The sequence below is a fragment of the Sciurus vulgaris genome (assembly GCF_902686455.1).
Source record: "Sciurus vulgaris genome assembly, chromosome: 8".
Classification (NCBI taxonomy): domain Eukaryota; kingdom Metazoa; phylum Chordata; class Mammalia; order Rodentia; family Sciuridae; genus Sciurus; species Sciurus vulgaris.
Genome location: NC_136468.1, coordinates 99,659,140 through 99,679,152, shown reverse-complemented (window position 1 = coordinate 99,679,152; position 20,013 = coordinate 99,659,140). Strand labels below are relative to the sequence as shown.

At 38.6% G+C, this 20,013-nt stretch overlaps 1 protein-coding gene across 6 annotated transcripts in view; it reads right to left on the bottom strand.

Moving 5' to 3' along the window:
* POU6F2 (POU class 6 homeobox 2) overlaps positions 1-20,013 on the bottom strand; it is a gene marked incomplete at its 5' end in the record, with an annotated part of 470,230 nt that overhangs the window by 251,218 nt on the left and 198,999 nt on the right. For all 6 annotated transcript variants that reach the window (XM_079151761.1, XM_079151758.1, XM_079151760.1 and 3 more), the window contains 2 exons: positions 2,880-3,108; positions 6,284-6,375. In XM_079151761.1, coding sequence (XP_079007887.1) covers positions 2,880-3,108; positions 6,284-6,375 — 321 coding nt within the window. The remainder of the gene's footprint in view (positions 1-2,879; positions 3,109-6,283; positions 6,376-20,013) is intronic.

The window sequence follows — 20,013 nt, the reverse complement described above, 5'->3', positions numbered from 1 at the left end:
TTTGAGCTAGAAGAATGGGAAGGCTGGAGGGCTGAATAGAAAGGTTGGAAAATAGTCAGACAATTCCTGTTGGCCAAGTTGTCTCATGAATAAAAACTTAACACTTCACAATGAGAAAAGGCAATGTGTGGTGTACAGGAACAGTACTAATTCAGACTACATGTGTTACACTTAAATCCTTCCCCTTCACTCTCACAATCAAATTTGTTTTATAAAATCACTGGGGAAGGTGGGATCTCAATTATAAATGGGCAGAATTTCCAAACATTTTAAAAGAGTCCGAAAGCCAAGGTTTCTGTGAGCATAGGCTATGAAAAGGCTGTTTTTTTACATGAATGTGTGTAAAGATTAATAAAATTTCCCTCCTTGAGAGAGAATATGACTTGAGAAATATGACTGGTTCAGTTTCAAAGGGGACCCGGACCCTCCTCCCAGATATCCAACTCACTGTCCCAAGTGCCACTCCCTTCTGCAGTGTAACCTGAGAAGTGGCACAGGCCATGAACACTGCCTTAGGATTTTCAAGGGCTACAGTATGTTGTCTAAGGGAAATGAGGTCAATGCTGAGTTTTCTGCTGGTAGACTGATCACAAGGTGATCACTGGCATTGCCCTTTAGGTGGTGGGCACTGATCTTGGGCACACTGGAGAAATAAGACATCCTGGCTACCATCCTTATTGCCCTTGGACTTCTCACTGGGCAGCCAGCTCTTCCTGGTTTGCATTTCAGATTTTAATGCTAAAATGTCTGTGCCCTGGGAAACCTCCCAATCTCAGGCAAACCAGGAAGGTTTTCTTCTTAGCCTAGTGAGGTGTAGGTGGTGAAGAAACCCTGTGGAAAGATGTGAAAGGGATAGAAAACCCAAGGAAAGGTATAGGTAGAACTTCTCTGTGTCCTGACAGTGATTTAGGATTTGGCTTTTATTCATAAGAACATTCAAGAAGAAGGTGTTGGGGGAGGGGCTCAGTGTTAACACAAATTAGGAATCTTTCCCATAATCTGTTGGCTTGTTCCTGGGAGGTGTTTTATTTTAATGATCTCAACACCCCCTCACCCTAACATCGCTGAAATTTCAAAGGCGAAGACAAAGGGGAAAATGTTTGCTTGTGTAGCGGGCAAGAGCTTGGCTGTCAACTCTGATACACTTCTGAAAATGATGCTGACGGGGAAATCGTGTCCAAAGCACCAAGGGATAAAACAAGCCAGTGCTTTTGTTGCCCCTACTTAATTAGGTCACAAAACTTGGGATTCACTTTTTGAAAGCAAAGGTGCAGGGAAGAACCAAATTTGAAACCATAAGCTCATACTTAAATTTGACATTAAAAAAAATTCCAAAAAAAATTTTTTTGAAGGAAGAGGTTCACATTAAACCAGTCATTAATTTTGAACCCTCAAATGACAGACACTAGAATCCTAAGACTATCAACCATAATAAAGATCCTTTTTTTTTGCTCTGACTTTGGTGTCCATCTTAACCTAGCAGGATTAATTCATGGCCTAGGAACTCCGTGAGCTTATGTTTATTTATAATATTCAATATTCCCACAAGCACAAATGTTCCAAATGGAAGACTGCATTTTGATAATGCCCATTTCTTCATTAAGATTTCATCATCCACCTACATTAAAAAGCCTCTCCCTACACTTTGTTGCTTCTGCTTTCACCTTGTATATTCCTGCTTTATTTACTTAATCTTGAGTTCCTGGCTTCCCGGGCACTCTCAAAATCGAAACAGGCAAAGTTTGTGCATTAGCGTATCCTGAGCATGCATGATTTATGAATGGCAAGTTTCTTGGCACAATTTAATGGCATAAGAGAGACTTTGTTTTAAACATTAAAATGAAAGTTAAGAAGTGGCAGCAATAGGTGGGATATCAGAACATTCAGAGTGTAAGGAAGTTCAGGTCCAGAGTTCACCAGTTTTCACTTTGCCTGTTTCTTAGTCTGTGAACAGATACTCTGACCAATTTAATAAATTGTGTGGATCCCTGATTATAAACAACTAAAAAGTTGTTTTAAATTGTTATTCTGATAACATACTCAGCCAAACCCTCACTATGAAAAAAACTGTTAACATTTTCATAAATGAAGATAACAAAGATCTTTGACTAGCCAAACTAATCCAAAGTAAGTTAGTTTTCTGTTTAGTAGGCATACTATTCATATTCAGACCATTTTCCATCAAAATAATTCCTCCTTTGATGAAGTCTTTTGTGAGTCAATCTGTCAGTCAGCATTTCAAATCTCTTTTTAAAAAGCCCAAACTTTCATAGTCTCAAAAGAATTACCATTCCGGAGCAAAATTAGAGTTGCATTTCTGTTATATGCCATATAAGACAAAGGCTCAATATATAAGTATTTTCTCATTACAAAAATATAGGGTTGAATAATAAATTTTTTAAATAATTATAATTCAAATATACATAGTAAGCAAAATCATCATTAAATTAATTATTCCAAAAGATGCCCTGTATTAAAGGTCCTCCACCCACTTCACACAAGCAAGAAACATCTAACTTTTCTTTGCAAGTGGCTCAATTAAAGAACTTGTCACATTTTTACTTAGAACTCCAAATAACAACACAGGAATTTTATACTTAAATGATTGATGTGTTTTGCAACAGTCACTCAAAAATGGTTCCAGAAGACCTGAAAGGTTTAGATATCAACTTTAAGAAATGACGGCTGGAAAAGCCCTGGCTAGAGCAAGCTTGGGATTCACAGACAACTGGCAACATTGCTTCCAAAAAAACTGTTATATCCTTCATGGTGGAAACAACTCTGAACCACATTTACCATTCAGAGCACTTTCCTTCTCTACTTCAGAGAACTCTTGCCAATGGGTAGAGCCCTACACAGCACAAGGACTCAGGGGTTACCTTGTAGATTTTGCAATGGCAGAGTCATAATGCCTCCAGCTGCAGCTGCTGCTACCAGCCCTTGGATGTTGGTGAGATTCGCTGCAGGCAGTGTGAGGACCAGTCCTTGCTGACCTCCTAGCTGGCCGGCCATGTTGAAAGGTATGAGGATAGGTTGATTGAGGGTTGGAGGGCCTCCGGGCATCACGCCGGCCACAGCAGAGGCTAACTGCTGTGCCGTCAGAAGTGGCTGCAAAGAAACAAGAGAGACCTAGCTCACTTCCCAGGGGAACCAAGACATGGAAGTATATTCCTTCTATTTCGGTAGGGTCCAAAAGTTCCTGAAGAAGTAGCAATGAATCACACTCTATCCCAGAAAAAGAGATTTCAGTCAGAACAAAAATTTGGAAATCACATTTCCTTTATTCCTTTGGAAAATTTTATTTAGTTTAGACTTCCTCTGAGGTGCTCAAATACCTCTGAAAGTAATATCTTACACTTACATAATATCCTTCCAATGAATTTTCATTTGATTCTAAACTCTCAGATTACTTATCCTATGTTGTTCTCGAAAGAACTCATTGAAGTTAGTGGGATAGTTCTGGTTTAAAAATAGCTGAAATACTATTTTCAGCTATTAACAAAAATAATGTAAAAGATTTACTCGATGCTAAAAAGTCTATAGTGACACCATTATGCAGATCAATGGCTAGAGGACATGTACACTGACATAATCCTTTTGGAAAGCAATTTGGATATACATAGTAAGAGTTGCAAATATAGTCATCCCCTTTTGACTCAGAATATACTCCCAGGATATAGCTTGAAGATAGAATTCAAAAGGAAAAGCGATAAATGCATGGAAATATGCATTACATTTTAAAATGCATAAATGTTGGAAAATAGTTTGTTACTATAACTTGATGAGACATTGCATAGTCATTAAAATAGATTATGATTACAACTCTTAAGAAAAACGGAAGATGTTTATAACAGGAGAATATGCCAAAAAACCCCTAGATAATTAAGTAAATAAATGATTATTATTAAAATGGTAAAGTCACATGTATTGACCAGCAAGGTCTATAAATGCATTCTACTGTCCTGTACAACTAATCAGAACAAAAACATTAAAAAATTAAAAAAATAAAATGGAATATAAGAACAAGAATATTTAGGTTTTATAGTTTTAAAAGAAAATCTTTAAAAATCCTTGTTTTATTAAATTTTTAATTTTTTACATTTGTTCTAATTAGCTATACATGACAGTAGAATGCATTTAGACACATTGTACACAAATGGAGCATAACTTCTCCTTCCTCTGGTTGAACATGGTGCAGAGTCACACCAGTAGTGTAATTGTAGATGTATATAGGGTTAAAAATTCTTTTATTATTTAAACATTCTGTGACTAATTAAAATATTATAAAATACACATTTATATCCATTATTGCTCCAATAACCATTGTTTGATGTGGCAAGGCAGCCACTGGGCACAGGTCTGCTTGAGTGTTGGGGCGTGGCCTTCAGGAGGGTGTTGTATTGAGGATCCCTGGCCTGGCCTGGCTAAATGGCCTCAAGAGTCATTTGATTTTAACATCTTTAATCCAGGACTTTATTGCTCTCCTGTGGGAGCTGCCGTGTGAAACCTAAGCCCATATTCAGTTTTCTTCTGTAGTAACCAATATAAAACTCTCTATCTTGTGGAGGGGGGGGGGGTTTAATGGTTTTTAAATGAAGTATGATTCTATAAAGGAAAGGTAATTAAATAGAAGCATGATACACAGTCCAATATATAATAGTCAGGCACTATTCTAATGCTTCAGTTATCTTACCAATGAGGAACAGAGGGAGAGTAACTTGCCCAAAGTCCCATTTCTAGTATGTGTGGGGAGGTCAAGTTCAAGTGCTGGTGAGTGTTTCCAGGGCTCCTGTTTTACCCCTTTTGCCAATACAAAGAGCAGATATAGACAAGTGGGGCTACTTTGTTTGAAGAATGAGGGGAAGAATGGAAAGGCTGAGCCCACCTTTGGTCATCCCTCCCCCATATTCCTCAGGTCCCTTCAGGGGACACTAGAGAAGACTTAGAGCTCCACCAAATCAGATTTAGAACCTCTGCTCTGGACCTAGGTCCTAATATATTTTTACACTTTATCAAATTCACATCAAGTAGTTGTGTGTCCCTTTTCTTAAGCTACTTTAAAGAGCAAACTAAACAGCCTCTGGGTGTAAGAATAAAATTATAAGGTGGCCCTCAGACTCCTGGTATGACTTCACTGCCATGAAATATTATGTTAAGTAGGAAGGTAAATAGGCCAGTCCTCAGATGATATACACATCACAGATTTGGGGGTTTTGCCCTGCAGGATTTTTAAAGTGGATTTATGAGCTGAAAGCAGGCCATGCCCTCTCCAGTTTGTCACAGTGCCATTGTACTCACTGTCCTGGATCTGTCATGCTATTTACCTAAGCTGGAGGTACTGGAGTGTGTTAGGACTAGTACACTTACAGGCACATCTGTGCACACACACATGCACGATGTAACATTATACAGGGCATGACACAAAGAAAGTTACTGAGATTTCCATAAAACTCTCTCTGAGCTTTGGTAACCCATCAGACATCGACCCAGACTTGCTCTGAGATGGATGACAGGATCTAAGGCCATTAGGAGACTTGGTGGCAACTAGAACAACAAGAGCAACCAAGCTCTACACTTGGACAAGCCCTCAATATGTTGAAAGTGATTAATTTCCAGTAACAACATGACAGCAAAAGGAAAAGTTCCCAATATCTCCTTCCATAAAAATAGGATGAACTCTGAAAGCTTCACACTAAACGACAGAGGTTAAAAGAAGCCTAGTCTTTTATAATTGTGTTCTACATCTCCATATAACCCACACCAGGCTGCAAAAAACAAATATTGGACTTTAAAAAATAATGAATGTATTTCTTTATTAATGCAGGAGCTATGTGTGATGTACAGTATTGTCAAACCCAATAAGCTGAACTTGCATTAAAATTGCATTAACTTTTTTATATTAAATCACATCTTGTATTTCAAAAATGGCTATGGTAAGGTTGAAATAACTTAATTTTCTTCACACTCCAGTCATTAAAGTTTTACTTTCAAGAAAACTGCACAGTAACCAAGAGCACAGATGGAGTGGGTTTAAAAGGGGAAAGAAATGCTTCCAAATGATTAAAACCAACTTTCCTTTAAGAAGAGACAAGAGTTTTGCAAATGTATATTCTCAGTGGTATTTAATAAATAATGTAGACATACAGCTTCCCATATGAAAATTTCTCACCATCTTTGCTCTGTTGGAGTTAATTGGATTTAACTCATTATTATTTATTTGGTTATTTATATTTTTAAACCATCCTAAATGCAGCCTAATAGAAAGCAGTTGAAAGATACTGACCTGTGGCCCAACGGGAAATGGGGGGTGAGTCTGGCCAGCCTGGTGTTGGTCAGGAGTACCTGGGTCTGATGGCACCGAGTTGCCCCTGGCCCCTGAAATTCAAAGAGATGTGCTTCCTTAATATAAGATCCAGCCTGGGAACTGCACATGACCCGTTTCCCTGTGATGTCACAGAGCATTAAGGGACAAATGATATGACAGAGTGGTTATCAATAGTTCCAGCATTCAAATCACTTGTCAACTGCATAAATGATGCTAAGGGACATTCAAAATGGTCAAAGTCATAGCAAGGTAGAAAGCAAGGACAGTAGGGAAAGCAATACTATCATCAGTTGCACCCAGGGGTTTGCATCGATCTCAGTGTGCATGGCACACAGCAGTGTGTGGTACATGTGGGGAACTGTGTTCTTTCTGCACAGGTGAGCAACAGTTATTCTATTTTTCCAAAGACATAGAAAGTGCAGTCTCAGACATGACCAAGTCCATCCACATTATCCCCTAATATGGCTTCCCTCTTCTTCATACTCTTAAGCCCTCCTTCCACACATTCTTCCGACTCTGTATCTTGTATATATGCCTTTTCCTAAGAAAAAAGCCTCTTTCAAAGTCACCTTTCAAAATAATCCAAAAAGTACATGGATTTCCTTCAGCAGGTTTCTCGGGTGCCAATCGAAAGTGGAGGAAACCCATAGTAACTCCAGGGAGTCCCACTATGCTAAGCACTGAACAGAACCTGTTTCCTGTGATGGAATCCTTTCAGACTACAAAGCAGGAATCGAGAAAACAGCAATCTTTAAAGCCCTTTGAACACTAGAGTTTGTGCATGTGCTTATGTGCTTTGTTTCAGGACAAACCATAACGTGTTAGACAATAGTAGAACAATAAATATGTGAACACACAAACAAACAAAACTTGCAGCCATTTTTGAAGGTCTCTAGTTGGTAGCTTTTGTTTTCTTGGGGTTTTCTAATGGGATGGTTGAAATCCAATTCCAAGCAAACCTTAACAAGATCCTCTTTCCTGATGTTTGTCCTATGAATAGCAAGTAGAAGACAATTCAAACCCTGTTTACTGGCATACCATGGATGACCAAGAAAAAAGAGATATGATTCTGTCACACTTATAAATTTTAAAGAAGGTATTATTGGCTCATTTAAAACAAATTCTTCTATATATTCTCCAAAGGGACAGACTTATAAATAATGGAAATGTGGAAAAAATACTTCAGCACATTAAGCTACAAATAAAATTGACTGCTACATATTATTCAATTGACTTCTATCTCCACAGCAATGTGTCAATCATAACAGCATTTTATAATAGGATTAAGCAATAAACGTGCAAAGCCATTATGCAGAAATCTGAAAATCTGATTAATTTGTAATATTTTTTTGTGCAGAAAGTCAGGAATGGACATTGCTTGGGGAATACTTACAAGCATTCTATTGAAATTTCTAAATTGATTTGGAACAAACTAATAAAAACACAGACTTGCTGACATTTTATAAAGTGAATTCTGTCAAAATATGTTTGGCATTTTAATGATTGCTGTCATTTAATAACAAGGGTAAGATGACCTATCAGAAGATGCCAACAATTTCCCCATAATGTGAGAAGATCTTTCTTCTAAATTTTTTATATGATTTACTTATTATACTTGAAAAGCAGAGCATCATAATAAGAAAGTACCTTATGCAATGTAATCTCATAGTGTCTGTTCTTATATACCCAACTCCTATTTTGCCTTAAAATTCTCAGCAGAACTTTATGACTACAAATAACTTCTTTGGTCCCAAAATAACGCTTTTGGCCAAACATTCAAATTAGGTTAAGCAGCAAATGGCTAAAAATTTTCACTCTTTTTAAAATTTTTGTTGCTTCCCCATATTTGTCAGGTATGGATTTTTTTTTACCAGACTGTGAAAAGCAAGTTTTACAGTGCACAGAAAAAAAATGGAAAATTCCTTTAAAAAATATACATATCGTTTTTTTAAAATTTCTGAACCACGCAAGCCCCTCTGTGTCATATTTCTTTACAGTGTGCCAGCCGCATTTTTGACTCTTCCTAATGCATGCCATTGCAACGTTTAAGATGGTCCCATACAGGCACTGTGTATACAAAGAGTGTATTTTTTCCCCACAGTTTTACACAGATTGCATTTGCTTACATTTATTCTTTGAGGCCCTCTCTGATGCTCAGCAGCTTGTTCCAGAGCTGGCTATTCTTAAAAACCATGTTCAATGCAGTCTGGGGCAATTCCACACAATTTCATGTGTAAAATGAAGTCTTTCACAGGCTCTAGAGGAGATTATGTATGCTCTCTTGCCTGGATCAAAAAGTAATGTTTCTTCTTAATGCACATCTCCATTTTCCCCAAACACGTGTATCACGCTTAGCCTTGTAGGACCATAAGTGAATCTGTCTGGTTGGAAGGCACCTCCGGAATAGGGGCTCTCTCAGAGTTGGAGGCGAATTCAGCAGTCAGAATGAATAAATGACATTGGTTAAAGGTTTCGGAGATTTGAAGCAACACTTTGCCTAATTTAAGGCAAAATAGGAGTTGGGTATATAAGAACAGAGAATTTGAGTTTAGATATTTCTGTGGGCATGGATATAAAAATACAAACTTGAATAGATTGGGTAGGTTCCTTCTGACCTAGAGTCTGGGAAATATTTTACGTCTCTGGGGACCAAGGAATCCCAAGAAAGCTCCCTGAGGCTAGTTCAGAAGGGAATTCCTGTGCTTTTAGGCAGCGACTCCAAGCTCAGTGGGTCATGAACGAGGCTATAGGTTCCCTACTTCATGTACAGATATCATTTATATGTGGTGACTATTCACTCAGTAACAATAGAGTTTCGGCAGTGGTATAATTCCTTTAAGATACATGTTGGCATCCACTAGACTACTTACTATTGTTTAACATTAAGCCTTGAAAATATCTTCAAATTACTAACTTATTGGCAATTCTACCTCAATTCCAATTGGCATGTAAGTATAATTAAGATCTTGAATGTCCCCCCCAAAGCCCATGTGATGATGACTTGGTCACCAGCCTGGAACACTACTGGGAGGTGGTAAAAACCTTTGGGAGGTGGGGCCTCATGAAAGGAAGTTGAGTCATTGGAACCGTGCCCTCGAGCAGATCAGGGCCCTGGCGCCTCTTCTCACGCTCTTTGCTTTCCATCCACTGTGAGGTGAGCAGCTTTGCTCCACCATGTGCTTCTCCACCATGATGTGCTGCCTCGCCACAGATTCAAAACAATGGAACCAACTAACCATGGGCTGGAACCTATGAAATGGTGAACCAAAATGAAATGGTGAAACTTTCCTCTTGATATAAAGCTGACTAACACAGATACAAAAAGCAGTTTGGTGTAAGAGTTAAAGGCAAGGACTTTTTTAAATGTTAAACTCTGCCTCAGTTTATATTTAGCTCTGCCGCTTAACTAAGAGCACCAACTTGGGCTTGTTATTTTAACTTCTTAATGCATCAGCTTCCTTTTGTAGAAGTCAGGGATAATCATGGTATCTCCATCATAGGGTGGCTGTTGTGTTAAATAAATGTTAATAAACGTACATTTCTTCAAATGGTGCCTGCTTGTTATATAAATGCTATTTTGGTTGGCTACTATAATAAAATTTGCATTTAAATGAATAATATTTAATATTATTTAATCTGTCCATAATATTCACCTGCCCCAAGTCAACACAGTACATATTCCCATTTCTATGTGTATAGCCTACATCCTCCTACACACTAGCCAAGGGTGTGCATTACCCTTAACTATATACTGTGCACTATTAAATGCATGTTTGGAACTGAACTAAATAGTTGAGTCTTTAGGCGACTATGAAATGAGATGTTTACAACAGTCATCCCTCAGTGTCCAAAAGACGAGTTCTGGGACCCCACATAGATACTGAAGCCAGAATTGGGAACAGGTAGTTAGTGTAGAAATAGGGGATCAGGTCAAATCGAGGAAATGGAGGCCATAAAGTCATCTGCCCCTGGAAGGATGGAATGTCAAGGATCTCCGGAGGCCATTGATTACCAAATTTACCTGCCTTTATCAAGAACTGCAAGCCAGGAGCTGCTAATTAATGCCCCCTGGGCCCTTGCCTGCCTGAATCACCTAGGCCCTCCCCCTGCCCATGGCTTTTCACTTAATGCAAAACCAGGCCTAGTCACGTAGGCAGAAAGGAGAGATAAGGGGGGGAGAGAACTGGAGAACAAAAGAGACTTTAACCTATAAAAGATGTAGGGTGCGCTCACTTCTTGGGACTTTAGAACATCAGCCATGGCCCCCTTCTCCCTGCCGGGAGAAGTCTGTATTATTAGCTTTAAATAAAACCTGCTTAATATGCTTGCCTTGGCGTGCTTCTCTAGTGTTCAATCTTCAACATTAGAAGGAGCAGAACTCGGCACCGGTAAACGGCGGTATCAATACCACATTTCAAGATGCCCAAGTCCCTTACATAAAGTAGTATAGCATTTACATATAATGTACCCATACCCTCTCACATACTTTAAATCATCTCTAGAGTACTCTTAATACCTAATACAATGTAAAAGCTATGTAAATAGTTGTTATATTGTGTAGGCAGAAATGGCAAGAAAAGAAAGTACATATATTCAGTACAAATGCAATTTTTTTCCCCAAATATTTTCCATCCGTGGTTGGTTGAATCTGAGGTTACAGATCCTAGAAATATAGAGAGCTAATTATATTATACTCCCTTTAGTTTATGGCTGCAAAACCAGGAAATATGGCACCAAGATAAAAGCAAAGAGCTTCCAAATTCTCACACAGACCACGGCTAGGCCTATGAATCATTCGAAAGGTTCTCAACTATACAGAGGGTCACATCCCACAGGAGGCTACTGACAGAGACCTTAAGAGGCAGTTTGTGTGGACATTTTGGTTTAGCTGCCTCCCAGGGAAGTCTGAATCTCCTTTGCACTGAGGACATCATGTACAATTAGTTTTATCAACAGTGAAAGCATCATCAGCTGGCAACCCCCATGGTTTTCCAAAGTTTTTCACCTGGAACTTTCTCCCAGATCAATCCTGATAGACGTCTAGCTCAGTAAGGGGAAGAATCCTCTCAGATGCATCTCTTTTGTAATTATAATTTGTTCACAGGTAATTCAGGGAGTGCAAAAAACTGATTTTGAAGAACCATACTATAGAATTTTAAATAGCTATGTAATAGGTGTTAATTCTCTGCAAATACAAAGAAATCAGATTTCAATGTGTTAGAGAAAGGACAATGAAGACATTGGAAGACTGATTAGGAGTTTGGGGAGTGTACTTGGCTGACTGATTTTTAATTGTTGAAATGCCTGCTGTCAGAGACCATTCATTCCTTCAACACCATCTTTCCAGGTGTGATCTCACATCTGAAACCTGTAGTTTCCTGTATATTCCTCTGCCCTGGAGTGACATGGTGACCCATGGAGTTGAGAGGGATGACAGACAATAGTCCTCCCTTCAGTGCCTTCTGGAGAATGGAGCCTCCCAACTCTCCCTCCCCATCCAGCTTAAGTTCAGAGTTCCTGAGTGGCTGTCACTGATGAGTGCTACCACATTCTTCATAACAAGTTCATATTTGTTTTGCAAATTCGTTCTTTTTAAATTTTGTTATAACAGGTTTTTCGTTAACTAAGGCAAACCTCAGGCTCAGCACTTCTCAGCTACTGCAAAAGTAAACAGGTGTATACTCCAGCATAGAGTTTTGAATTTACCTCTTTCAAAAAAGTCATCTTAAGAAACAAATATAATATTTTTCACCCTAAGAGGGTATATGCCTTTCTGAAGCCTTATCCCACTATTTTTGCAAAGAGGACACGATGGTTGCAGCAGATTGAGAAGGAAACAGAATTGCAAACAGGACTTGCTCATCCCTGATGTCCTCCCACAAGTCGACCATCCCTCCAGCGTCCAGCATGCAAGATTCCCTTGTTAACAACCAATGCATTTTTAATGAATCAGGTTCTTCAGACGTCTGAGTTTGGGCTTCTGTCTTCTATGCATTAGTACAAACATAATCACATGAAGGTCACAGGGATCTCTCAGCTCTTTCTGTTATTCCGTACCTTGCTTGCCCACTATTTGCAATTTTCACCAGTGACTGAGGTGATGCAAAGGTCACTTATTATAAGATGGACAGTTGAATGCATTATTATTTCATGTTGGACAGGTGACCCCCAACTAAGCAGGGCAGAAGTCCCCTCTAAATTAAACTTCCCTTTCTTTCAATTTCTTTAAGATTACTAAATGCCATGAAGGGAGTGGAGGTGTCTATAAACATTTTTTCAGAGTCACTGTTTGCCACTTTTTATTGCTAGTCAGGATTTCTTTATGATACTGGACACACATGTATTTATGTACACTATACTGACTCTTGGTGGAATGTGAGACTCTAAAGTAATAAGGGTGATTCTATAAGACACACTTGAAAATCAAACATTCATTAATTCACATAAGAGTTTGTGTGTTTTTGCAAATTATGTTGTCAGGTACTTGTAACTTCACCCATTGAGGCCTGAAGAACAGAGAATAGCTGGTGATATTGATGCAAAAAGCAGACTGCTTTATTCTAGCTGGTGACTTATCTGGCCTCTGGTGGAGAGAGGCCACACCTCACTCTTTGAGTAAGGGGTCTAGAACCTCTGGTTCTAAGTGTTGATCTTTATTTTAAGGTTGCAGAGAACCATGAAAAATCAAAGGGAGACTTGGGACATTTAGATAAAACATACAGAAACAAAACTCCTTATAAATTGCTCATTTGGATTTGAGTATCCAAAGATATTTTTGTAATGTTTACCAAAATTATTCAATAATCAGTTCTACATGTGGATTTTAGTATCTGTGTACTACAGAGAGTTTAGAGACATTTTTTTTTCTTTTCTCAAAATTTACTAAATCTCCCTCCAGTCTTCCTCCAACAACTTCTTATCATTTGTTTTCACATCCATCTAATAAAAGCAGCATTGAACTCCTGTGGTATCCAGGCCAATAAAGGTTTCAATTTCTGTAAATACTTCTTCTCGGAGAGAGATGAAAAAGAAGAGAGTCATCAAACATACTTTAGCAAAATTCCATGACATACTGTTGGCAGATAGAAAGCTCTGGGGTAGGGATTATCCCTTAAGCATTGCTATCTCCAAGAGTATGAGTTCTTTCTGGGTAAAGACTCTTTCTAACCCATCTTCGGATCTCCTGCAGGCCAGCTCCAGTCCTTGGCATGTTGGCATGTATCTACCTACGTACATGTGTGTTTGTTGGTGTTTATATACATTGTAGTGAGTTTAGGGTTCTTTAGATCTAGATTTTAAACCAACTGAAAATGATTTGTCTAATTTTTTAAATGCTTTTTTTCCCCTTAAATTTGAGTCTTGCTCATGTCAACACACTTCTCCAAGGAAAACAGCACGTCCTCTGACAAGGTTATTGCTTGGGGCCACCTTCAACATTACAGTCAATGTGAACTTTTCCCTCATAAATGATTAACAGGTGCTCTGTTGATGATGCAGGTCATATGTATCCTGTGATTTATGCCCATCTATGGAGTCTCCTTTTCATGTTTCATACATGTTCATCTTTATGCCAGTGACAGCCATAAAATCTGTCAGACTCAATGCAAAACAGAAATGCGGGTCACTGATCTGGAGCTGGAATCAATTTCCCCTTCTGTAGACCCTTCACACCAACACTGGCCATCACAGAGGGTCAAGCTCAAAGAATTGCAACCTCTCCTCTGGGATGTGATAGACACCTGGATCAGTGGTGAGTTGGAAGATTCTGCTAGGAAGTATATGACCTTCCTATCACTTGAACCCTGGTTCCTTGAGGACTGAGGGGAGAGTGTGACAGCCACATTTAGGCTTCCAGGGACACCAGAGGTAGGGAATGGGTAGTCCACATCATCCTGCTTTGGGGAGAATAGGAAGCTCCTTCCTTTCTCTTCTCACATGCTCTGTTGTCTCACTGAAGTTATTTGCAAAACACAAAAGCAAAGACAAATTATTAAGAAATTCAAGATATAATCTCAGAGCATTAGGCACCAACTGTGAGACTGCAGTGGTCGCCTACCCGTGAAGTGGGCTCTGCTCACAGCCCACTCTAAGTTTCCTTTGACTCAGTTCCTATACAATCTGGGATTACTAGTTTTTCATCTTCACATTTTAAAAATTGCACCTTGGCTTACAACTCCTTCAAGAAGGTTGCTTTTGTATTTCCTTGCAAATTCTGAAGTCATTGTAGCTACAGAGGTATTTAGAGACTTTTCTTTCTCCTTCTCCCTCTCTTCCTCCTCCTTCTTCTATTTTTGAGATAGGGCCTTACTAAACTTTCCAGACTGGCTTTGAACTTGCAATCCTCCTGCTTCAGACTCTAGAGTCACTGGGATTACAGGCATGAGCCACCATGCCCACCTCTACAGAAGAGTTAAATATGACTTTTTTCTACAATGGGGAAAACAAACCTACACTCATCAACACATCTATTATATTACAGTATCAATGACCACATAAATATGATACTTCGTAGAAAATTAAGATAAAATAAGATAAAATTATTTTGTTTTATATCACCTGCTATTATCTATGTTGATAAGGGAGACAGGGCAGGAATTCATTCAAGGAAAATGCATAGGAAAGAGGTTGCATGCCTTTTTCAGTTGTAGATCTACCTTTCTAACAATGTTATACCTTCACTAATACCAATTTTCTCTCCTGACTGGCTGCAAATCAAATTGCCCCCAAACTTTACAACAAGGGGACTTGATATAGTTACTTCAAGGCTGTGTGACCAACTTAATTTAAAAAGTCTCCAAGAAGCTGGGGTTGTAGCTCAGTGGTAGAGCGCTTGCGTAGCATGCGTAAGGCACTGGGTTTGATTCTCAGCACTACATATGAATAATTTTTTTTAAAAAAGACCATTGACAACTAATACAAAAAAAGTTTTTAAAAAAGTCTCCCAGCTCACCTACCCATAGTAGAACAGGCAAGAATTATTTAGAGCTTACACTCTATTTATGTATGATCTATCAAAATGTATAAATGCATTCTACTGTCATGTACAACTAATTAGAACAAATTTAAAAAAAAAGATTTACTTAGAGCTGACTTTAAATGTGCTTAGAAAATGGTCGGAATTATAAATAATGATCTTTGAAATTTCAGCACTAGCTTGGGGGTGAGGGGGAGAGAGAAAGAGATAAAGTATGTGTGTTTTGGGGTGTGGAGATGAGGCTGAAGGGAGGGAAGCCATTTTTCCCACCTAATACCTGAATTATAGTATGTGGTATATAAGTAGGAGGGTCAGGGACCCTGGAGTTCATTTTGAAATATCCCATCCTCCTGCCCTCTTCCAGCAACATTCTGGTCTGTCTTCTAAGATCTGCACCCCACCCTTTGCAGTCCTATGGACCTATGGGACTGTCCCATCAAAGGTCTCATTATGAGATTTCGAACTGTTTTCAATTAGCTGAGATCAGCTGAGCAGCTTCACTTGGAAACTAGAAAATCCAAAACTGAAAGGGACATGTGGAATGGATCAAGCTAGGTACATCATGGTGACATGAGCCCAAACTCCAGGCTCAGCTAAAGTTAATGTGGAAACTACAGTGATACATCATTCCTCTCTCTTCAGCCAGTACTCTAGATGCCTTCCAGAGGTCTGAACTCTGCACAACCCTTCAGTGGCAAGTAGGCTACTAATCTGACGTGCAGAATATGATTTAACCATGAGCTACAACAGAATAAATCATTATTTCAATTGAAAATGATGGCCTGTGGGTGCAGTCGCTTCTGATAATAGGCCTGGTACAAGATCTCAGAGACCTCTGACAGAGTAAGAGTGTGGTTCTCCATCCACAGTGGCCACATTTGTGACTGCCAAGGGCAGGTGATCCGATTATTACAGACCAATAACTTCCCCAGACCTTGCGATTTCACAGGGCAGTCAAATTAAAGGAGAACTTTAATAGCTTAGCAGACAGAAAGAAGGATCTCAACATTTAATTGTGCCAAATAAAAACAATTGTTAAGCACTACCATATGCTAACATAATAATGCAACAAAAATATTTTAATGTTCATTCCCAGAGAATGTGTTTTCCATCTAAAGGAAATTTTTTTTAAAGTGGAAGAAGTTTAACCTAATGAAAAACTCCTAGCAATGTATTGACTTTCGTTGTGGATGGATTGGGCTATCACAGCATTTGGGAATTTGTCATCATGGTAGGATTGAAGGAATCACAACATGTTCACTCTTTGATTTTTCTAGGCATAGGGAATATGTGACCAAAAACTCCTAAAATGGTTCTTCTTTTGAATAAATAATTCCTCTCTTCCCTAAATCCCTTTTTACTTTTTTAGAGACAACAATATAATTGTCTTTATATACATAAATTTCTATGTACCCATGTCATGCATTAGTTACTTTGTATATGGTGTTTTATCAACCCTTATAACAATCCTATTAGGGGTTCACAATTATTATGTCTATTTATACAGGAAAGTATTATACAGGCTGAGTCACTGTCTATTATGCACACTGAGAAAGGGTCAGAGACACTATGGTATCCTGGGCTTTCTAATTGATGGAAGGCCATATTTTCATCCATTAGGCTCACTGCTGCTCAAATATTTTATAATACTTACCACTTACTGAGTATTTACTATGTGTCAGACACTAGGCTCAATTTTTAAATACATGATTCTCAATGGGGTTTCATCCAAATAAATTCATTTTAAGTTGAAAGTATCACAAGTCCAAAATACATTTACTATACCTAACCTACTGAACATCACAGCTTAGCAACACAGTACACTGTAGCGTAGGGTTTTTCCCTCCTGATCACGTGGCTGACTGAGAGCTATGGCTTGCAGTCTCTGTCCAGCATTGCAAGAGAATATCATATTGCCTTTTGCTAGCCTGAGAAATTATCACAGTTCAAAGCAGTTTCTACTGAAGGCTTGTGACTTTCACATCATTGTGAAGTTGAAAAATTGTAAGCCAAACCATCCTAAATTAGAAACCTCCTGTACACATTGTCTCATTCAGCTATCACAGAAATTAGCCCCATGTTAACCAGGTTATCATTCCCATTTTATACATGTAGACACACAGATTTAGACAGGTTATAACTCACTTATGGTCACACAGTTCATCAGGATCTGAACCTAGTTCCATTTGACTCCAAGACCACACTACACCATACATCAAATGCAAAAATTTCAGGGAGGCAGAGCATGATAAATTACCAACATCATGATAGAAATGTGTTTCTCAGATATTTTCTTCTGCATCTAATGGAACCTGGCTCCAGAGAATTCTAGGTTCCCAGTCTGGGAAAGTAGCTGACGGAGGAAGGAAAGTGGCAGAGAAGGAGAAGAAAATAAAGGACAACCTCAACCAGAGACATGCTTTTTCCTGTGCCCCATATTTTTTCTTGGACAGACTTGGCCAAACTTCTAAGAAATAAGCACCCTCAATCTTTTTAAGAATAAATTTAATTTCAAGCTAAATGATAGCTCCTTTCTTAGTTTAGGGTCTCCATAGTTGAGGAATGAACTCTCAATTAGCAGCATTGGCACTATTAAGAACCTTGTGAGAAAGGCAGACTCCTGGGTCCAAGTCATCCTGGACTCAGACGTCTGAGTCAGAATCCACATTGCAACAAAATTCCCAGGTGATTCATTCCACATTAAAGCATGAGAAGCAATGGATTTGAATTTACAACTTTTTCTCTGCCTTCCTTCCTCTTATCCTCCATCTCTGTCCCTCCCCTCAGCCTTTCCTTCCTTCTTCCTTCCTTTCTTTCTTCCTTTCTTTCTCCTTCCTTTCAGTTTTTACTTGGGTAGTATGTAAAGCATAAATGTATCTGTGACTCCTAACTTTTTTCAGACCTTTGCACTAGTCTCTTAAGTCCTCCCTCACAAGAGTCGGGGGTGGGGGGAGCGGTGGGGGTGTAGAGAAGGAAAATCTTCAACAGGAATACTCTCAATCACAATAATAAGCCTGGGCCACTTCTCACCCCATGCAACCTGGTGGGAGGATGTCCAAGGAAGAGGTTCACAGCAGGAAGAACTGGCCCCACATTCTTAAAGGGAAGCATATTTATCCTTTTTAAAACACAACAAAACTGACGCCAGATCTAGCTCAATATCATTGCTCTGTGATTTATGGCAATTTTCCTGACCACTTTCTCCTTCCATATCCATATCTTTACTTTTCCATTTGTGAGGATCCATGAAGATAAGAGTCTGGCCTATCCATTTCAGTTATTTGCTCTCAGAACATCACATTCTTTGCAAAAGTAGCCAGAGCGCCACTTTAAAAAAGGAGAATAAAAATTTTAAATCCCTTAAAGTGGAAATAAAACTGCATTTCTGCACAGATACTCCAAAAGGGTAGCATTTGCAATCACTCTTGCGTGCGACTTGAGATTGGTGAAAGTAGGGTCATTTAGAACTCAGCAAAGGACAGGAAGGAAATACCCCCAGAGGAATTACATTGCATGAAATTGTAGCATCACACCTAGTTAGCAACCCCTTACAGTAATGGAGCCTCTATAACAGCAGGACAACTCAAAATTGTTCAGGAAGGGAAGGATGTTGTACGACACACCAGGAACAAATAACCAAGAGCCACAAACCCTTCTTTTGAGATGGAGTAGCAAAACATTGCATCCTTAATAAGATGAAGTAGGTCTCAAGTAGGAAAAATCAAATTAATGTCCCATCAATCAACTGTGGGTTAGATAATATTTTCCTCCCTAAGAGTTGGTTATAAGAAACCAAACAGCCAAACAAGTCGTCCAATTCATGTGTCTCTGACCATTTTTCTTTCACTTAGTCTATTTATTTCTTAGCATTACTGTAATTGAAAAAGTACCTATTGCTAAAAGATGCTATTAACTTGAGTGCATTCATAGAGTGTTATATCACTAATAGACTTGGGTCATATTCTTTTATCCTTTTAGCAAAGCATTATTTTGTTGTCCTCTTGTTCTGAAGATTTTGTTCCACTTAAAGTCAAATAGAACAAAAGCTTCACATGACTTGTTCAGATTATCTTTTATTGTTATTTTAACTCTATTACATGATAGTATCCAGCAGGGAGTGATTTTCAATAATTATATTAGCATAATTTGGGGCCTATGCCAGAGCATATACAATATAAATATGTCTATGAAACAAGACTTAGACTCTGATTATAGCCTACATGTTCTAAATCCAAATATTAAAAAAATATTACTTCTCGAATTTACATTTGTCTTTAGAACTTTAGTATTGTATTGCAATTAAAATTAAAAATGCAGCAAATCCATGAATACTTTGTGAAAAGGTGAAATAGCAGAATTGTCTGATAATTTAAAAATATATACTATATGTCATCAAATCTCAGATGCTACTGATACAAACTCATGAATATTTTATGTTCCACTAAGAAAGAAGAAAAACTTGCCAATGAAACCAGGACATGCCACTGCTTATAAGACATATACCAATTCCCCCTGCCCCAGTCTTCCTTTTAAGATGTCACCATGCCTGTAATCCCAGCAGCTTGGGAGGTTGAATCAGGAGGATCACAAGTTCAAGGTCAACCTCAGCAACTTAGCAAGGCCCTAAGCAACTTAATAAGACCCTGTCTCAAAATAAAATATAAAAATGGTTAGAGATGTAGCTCACTAATTAAGCATCCCTGGGTTCAATCCC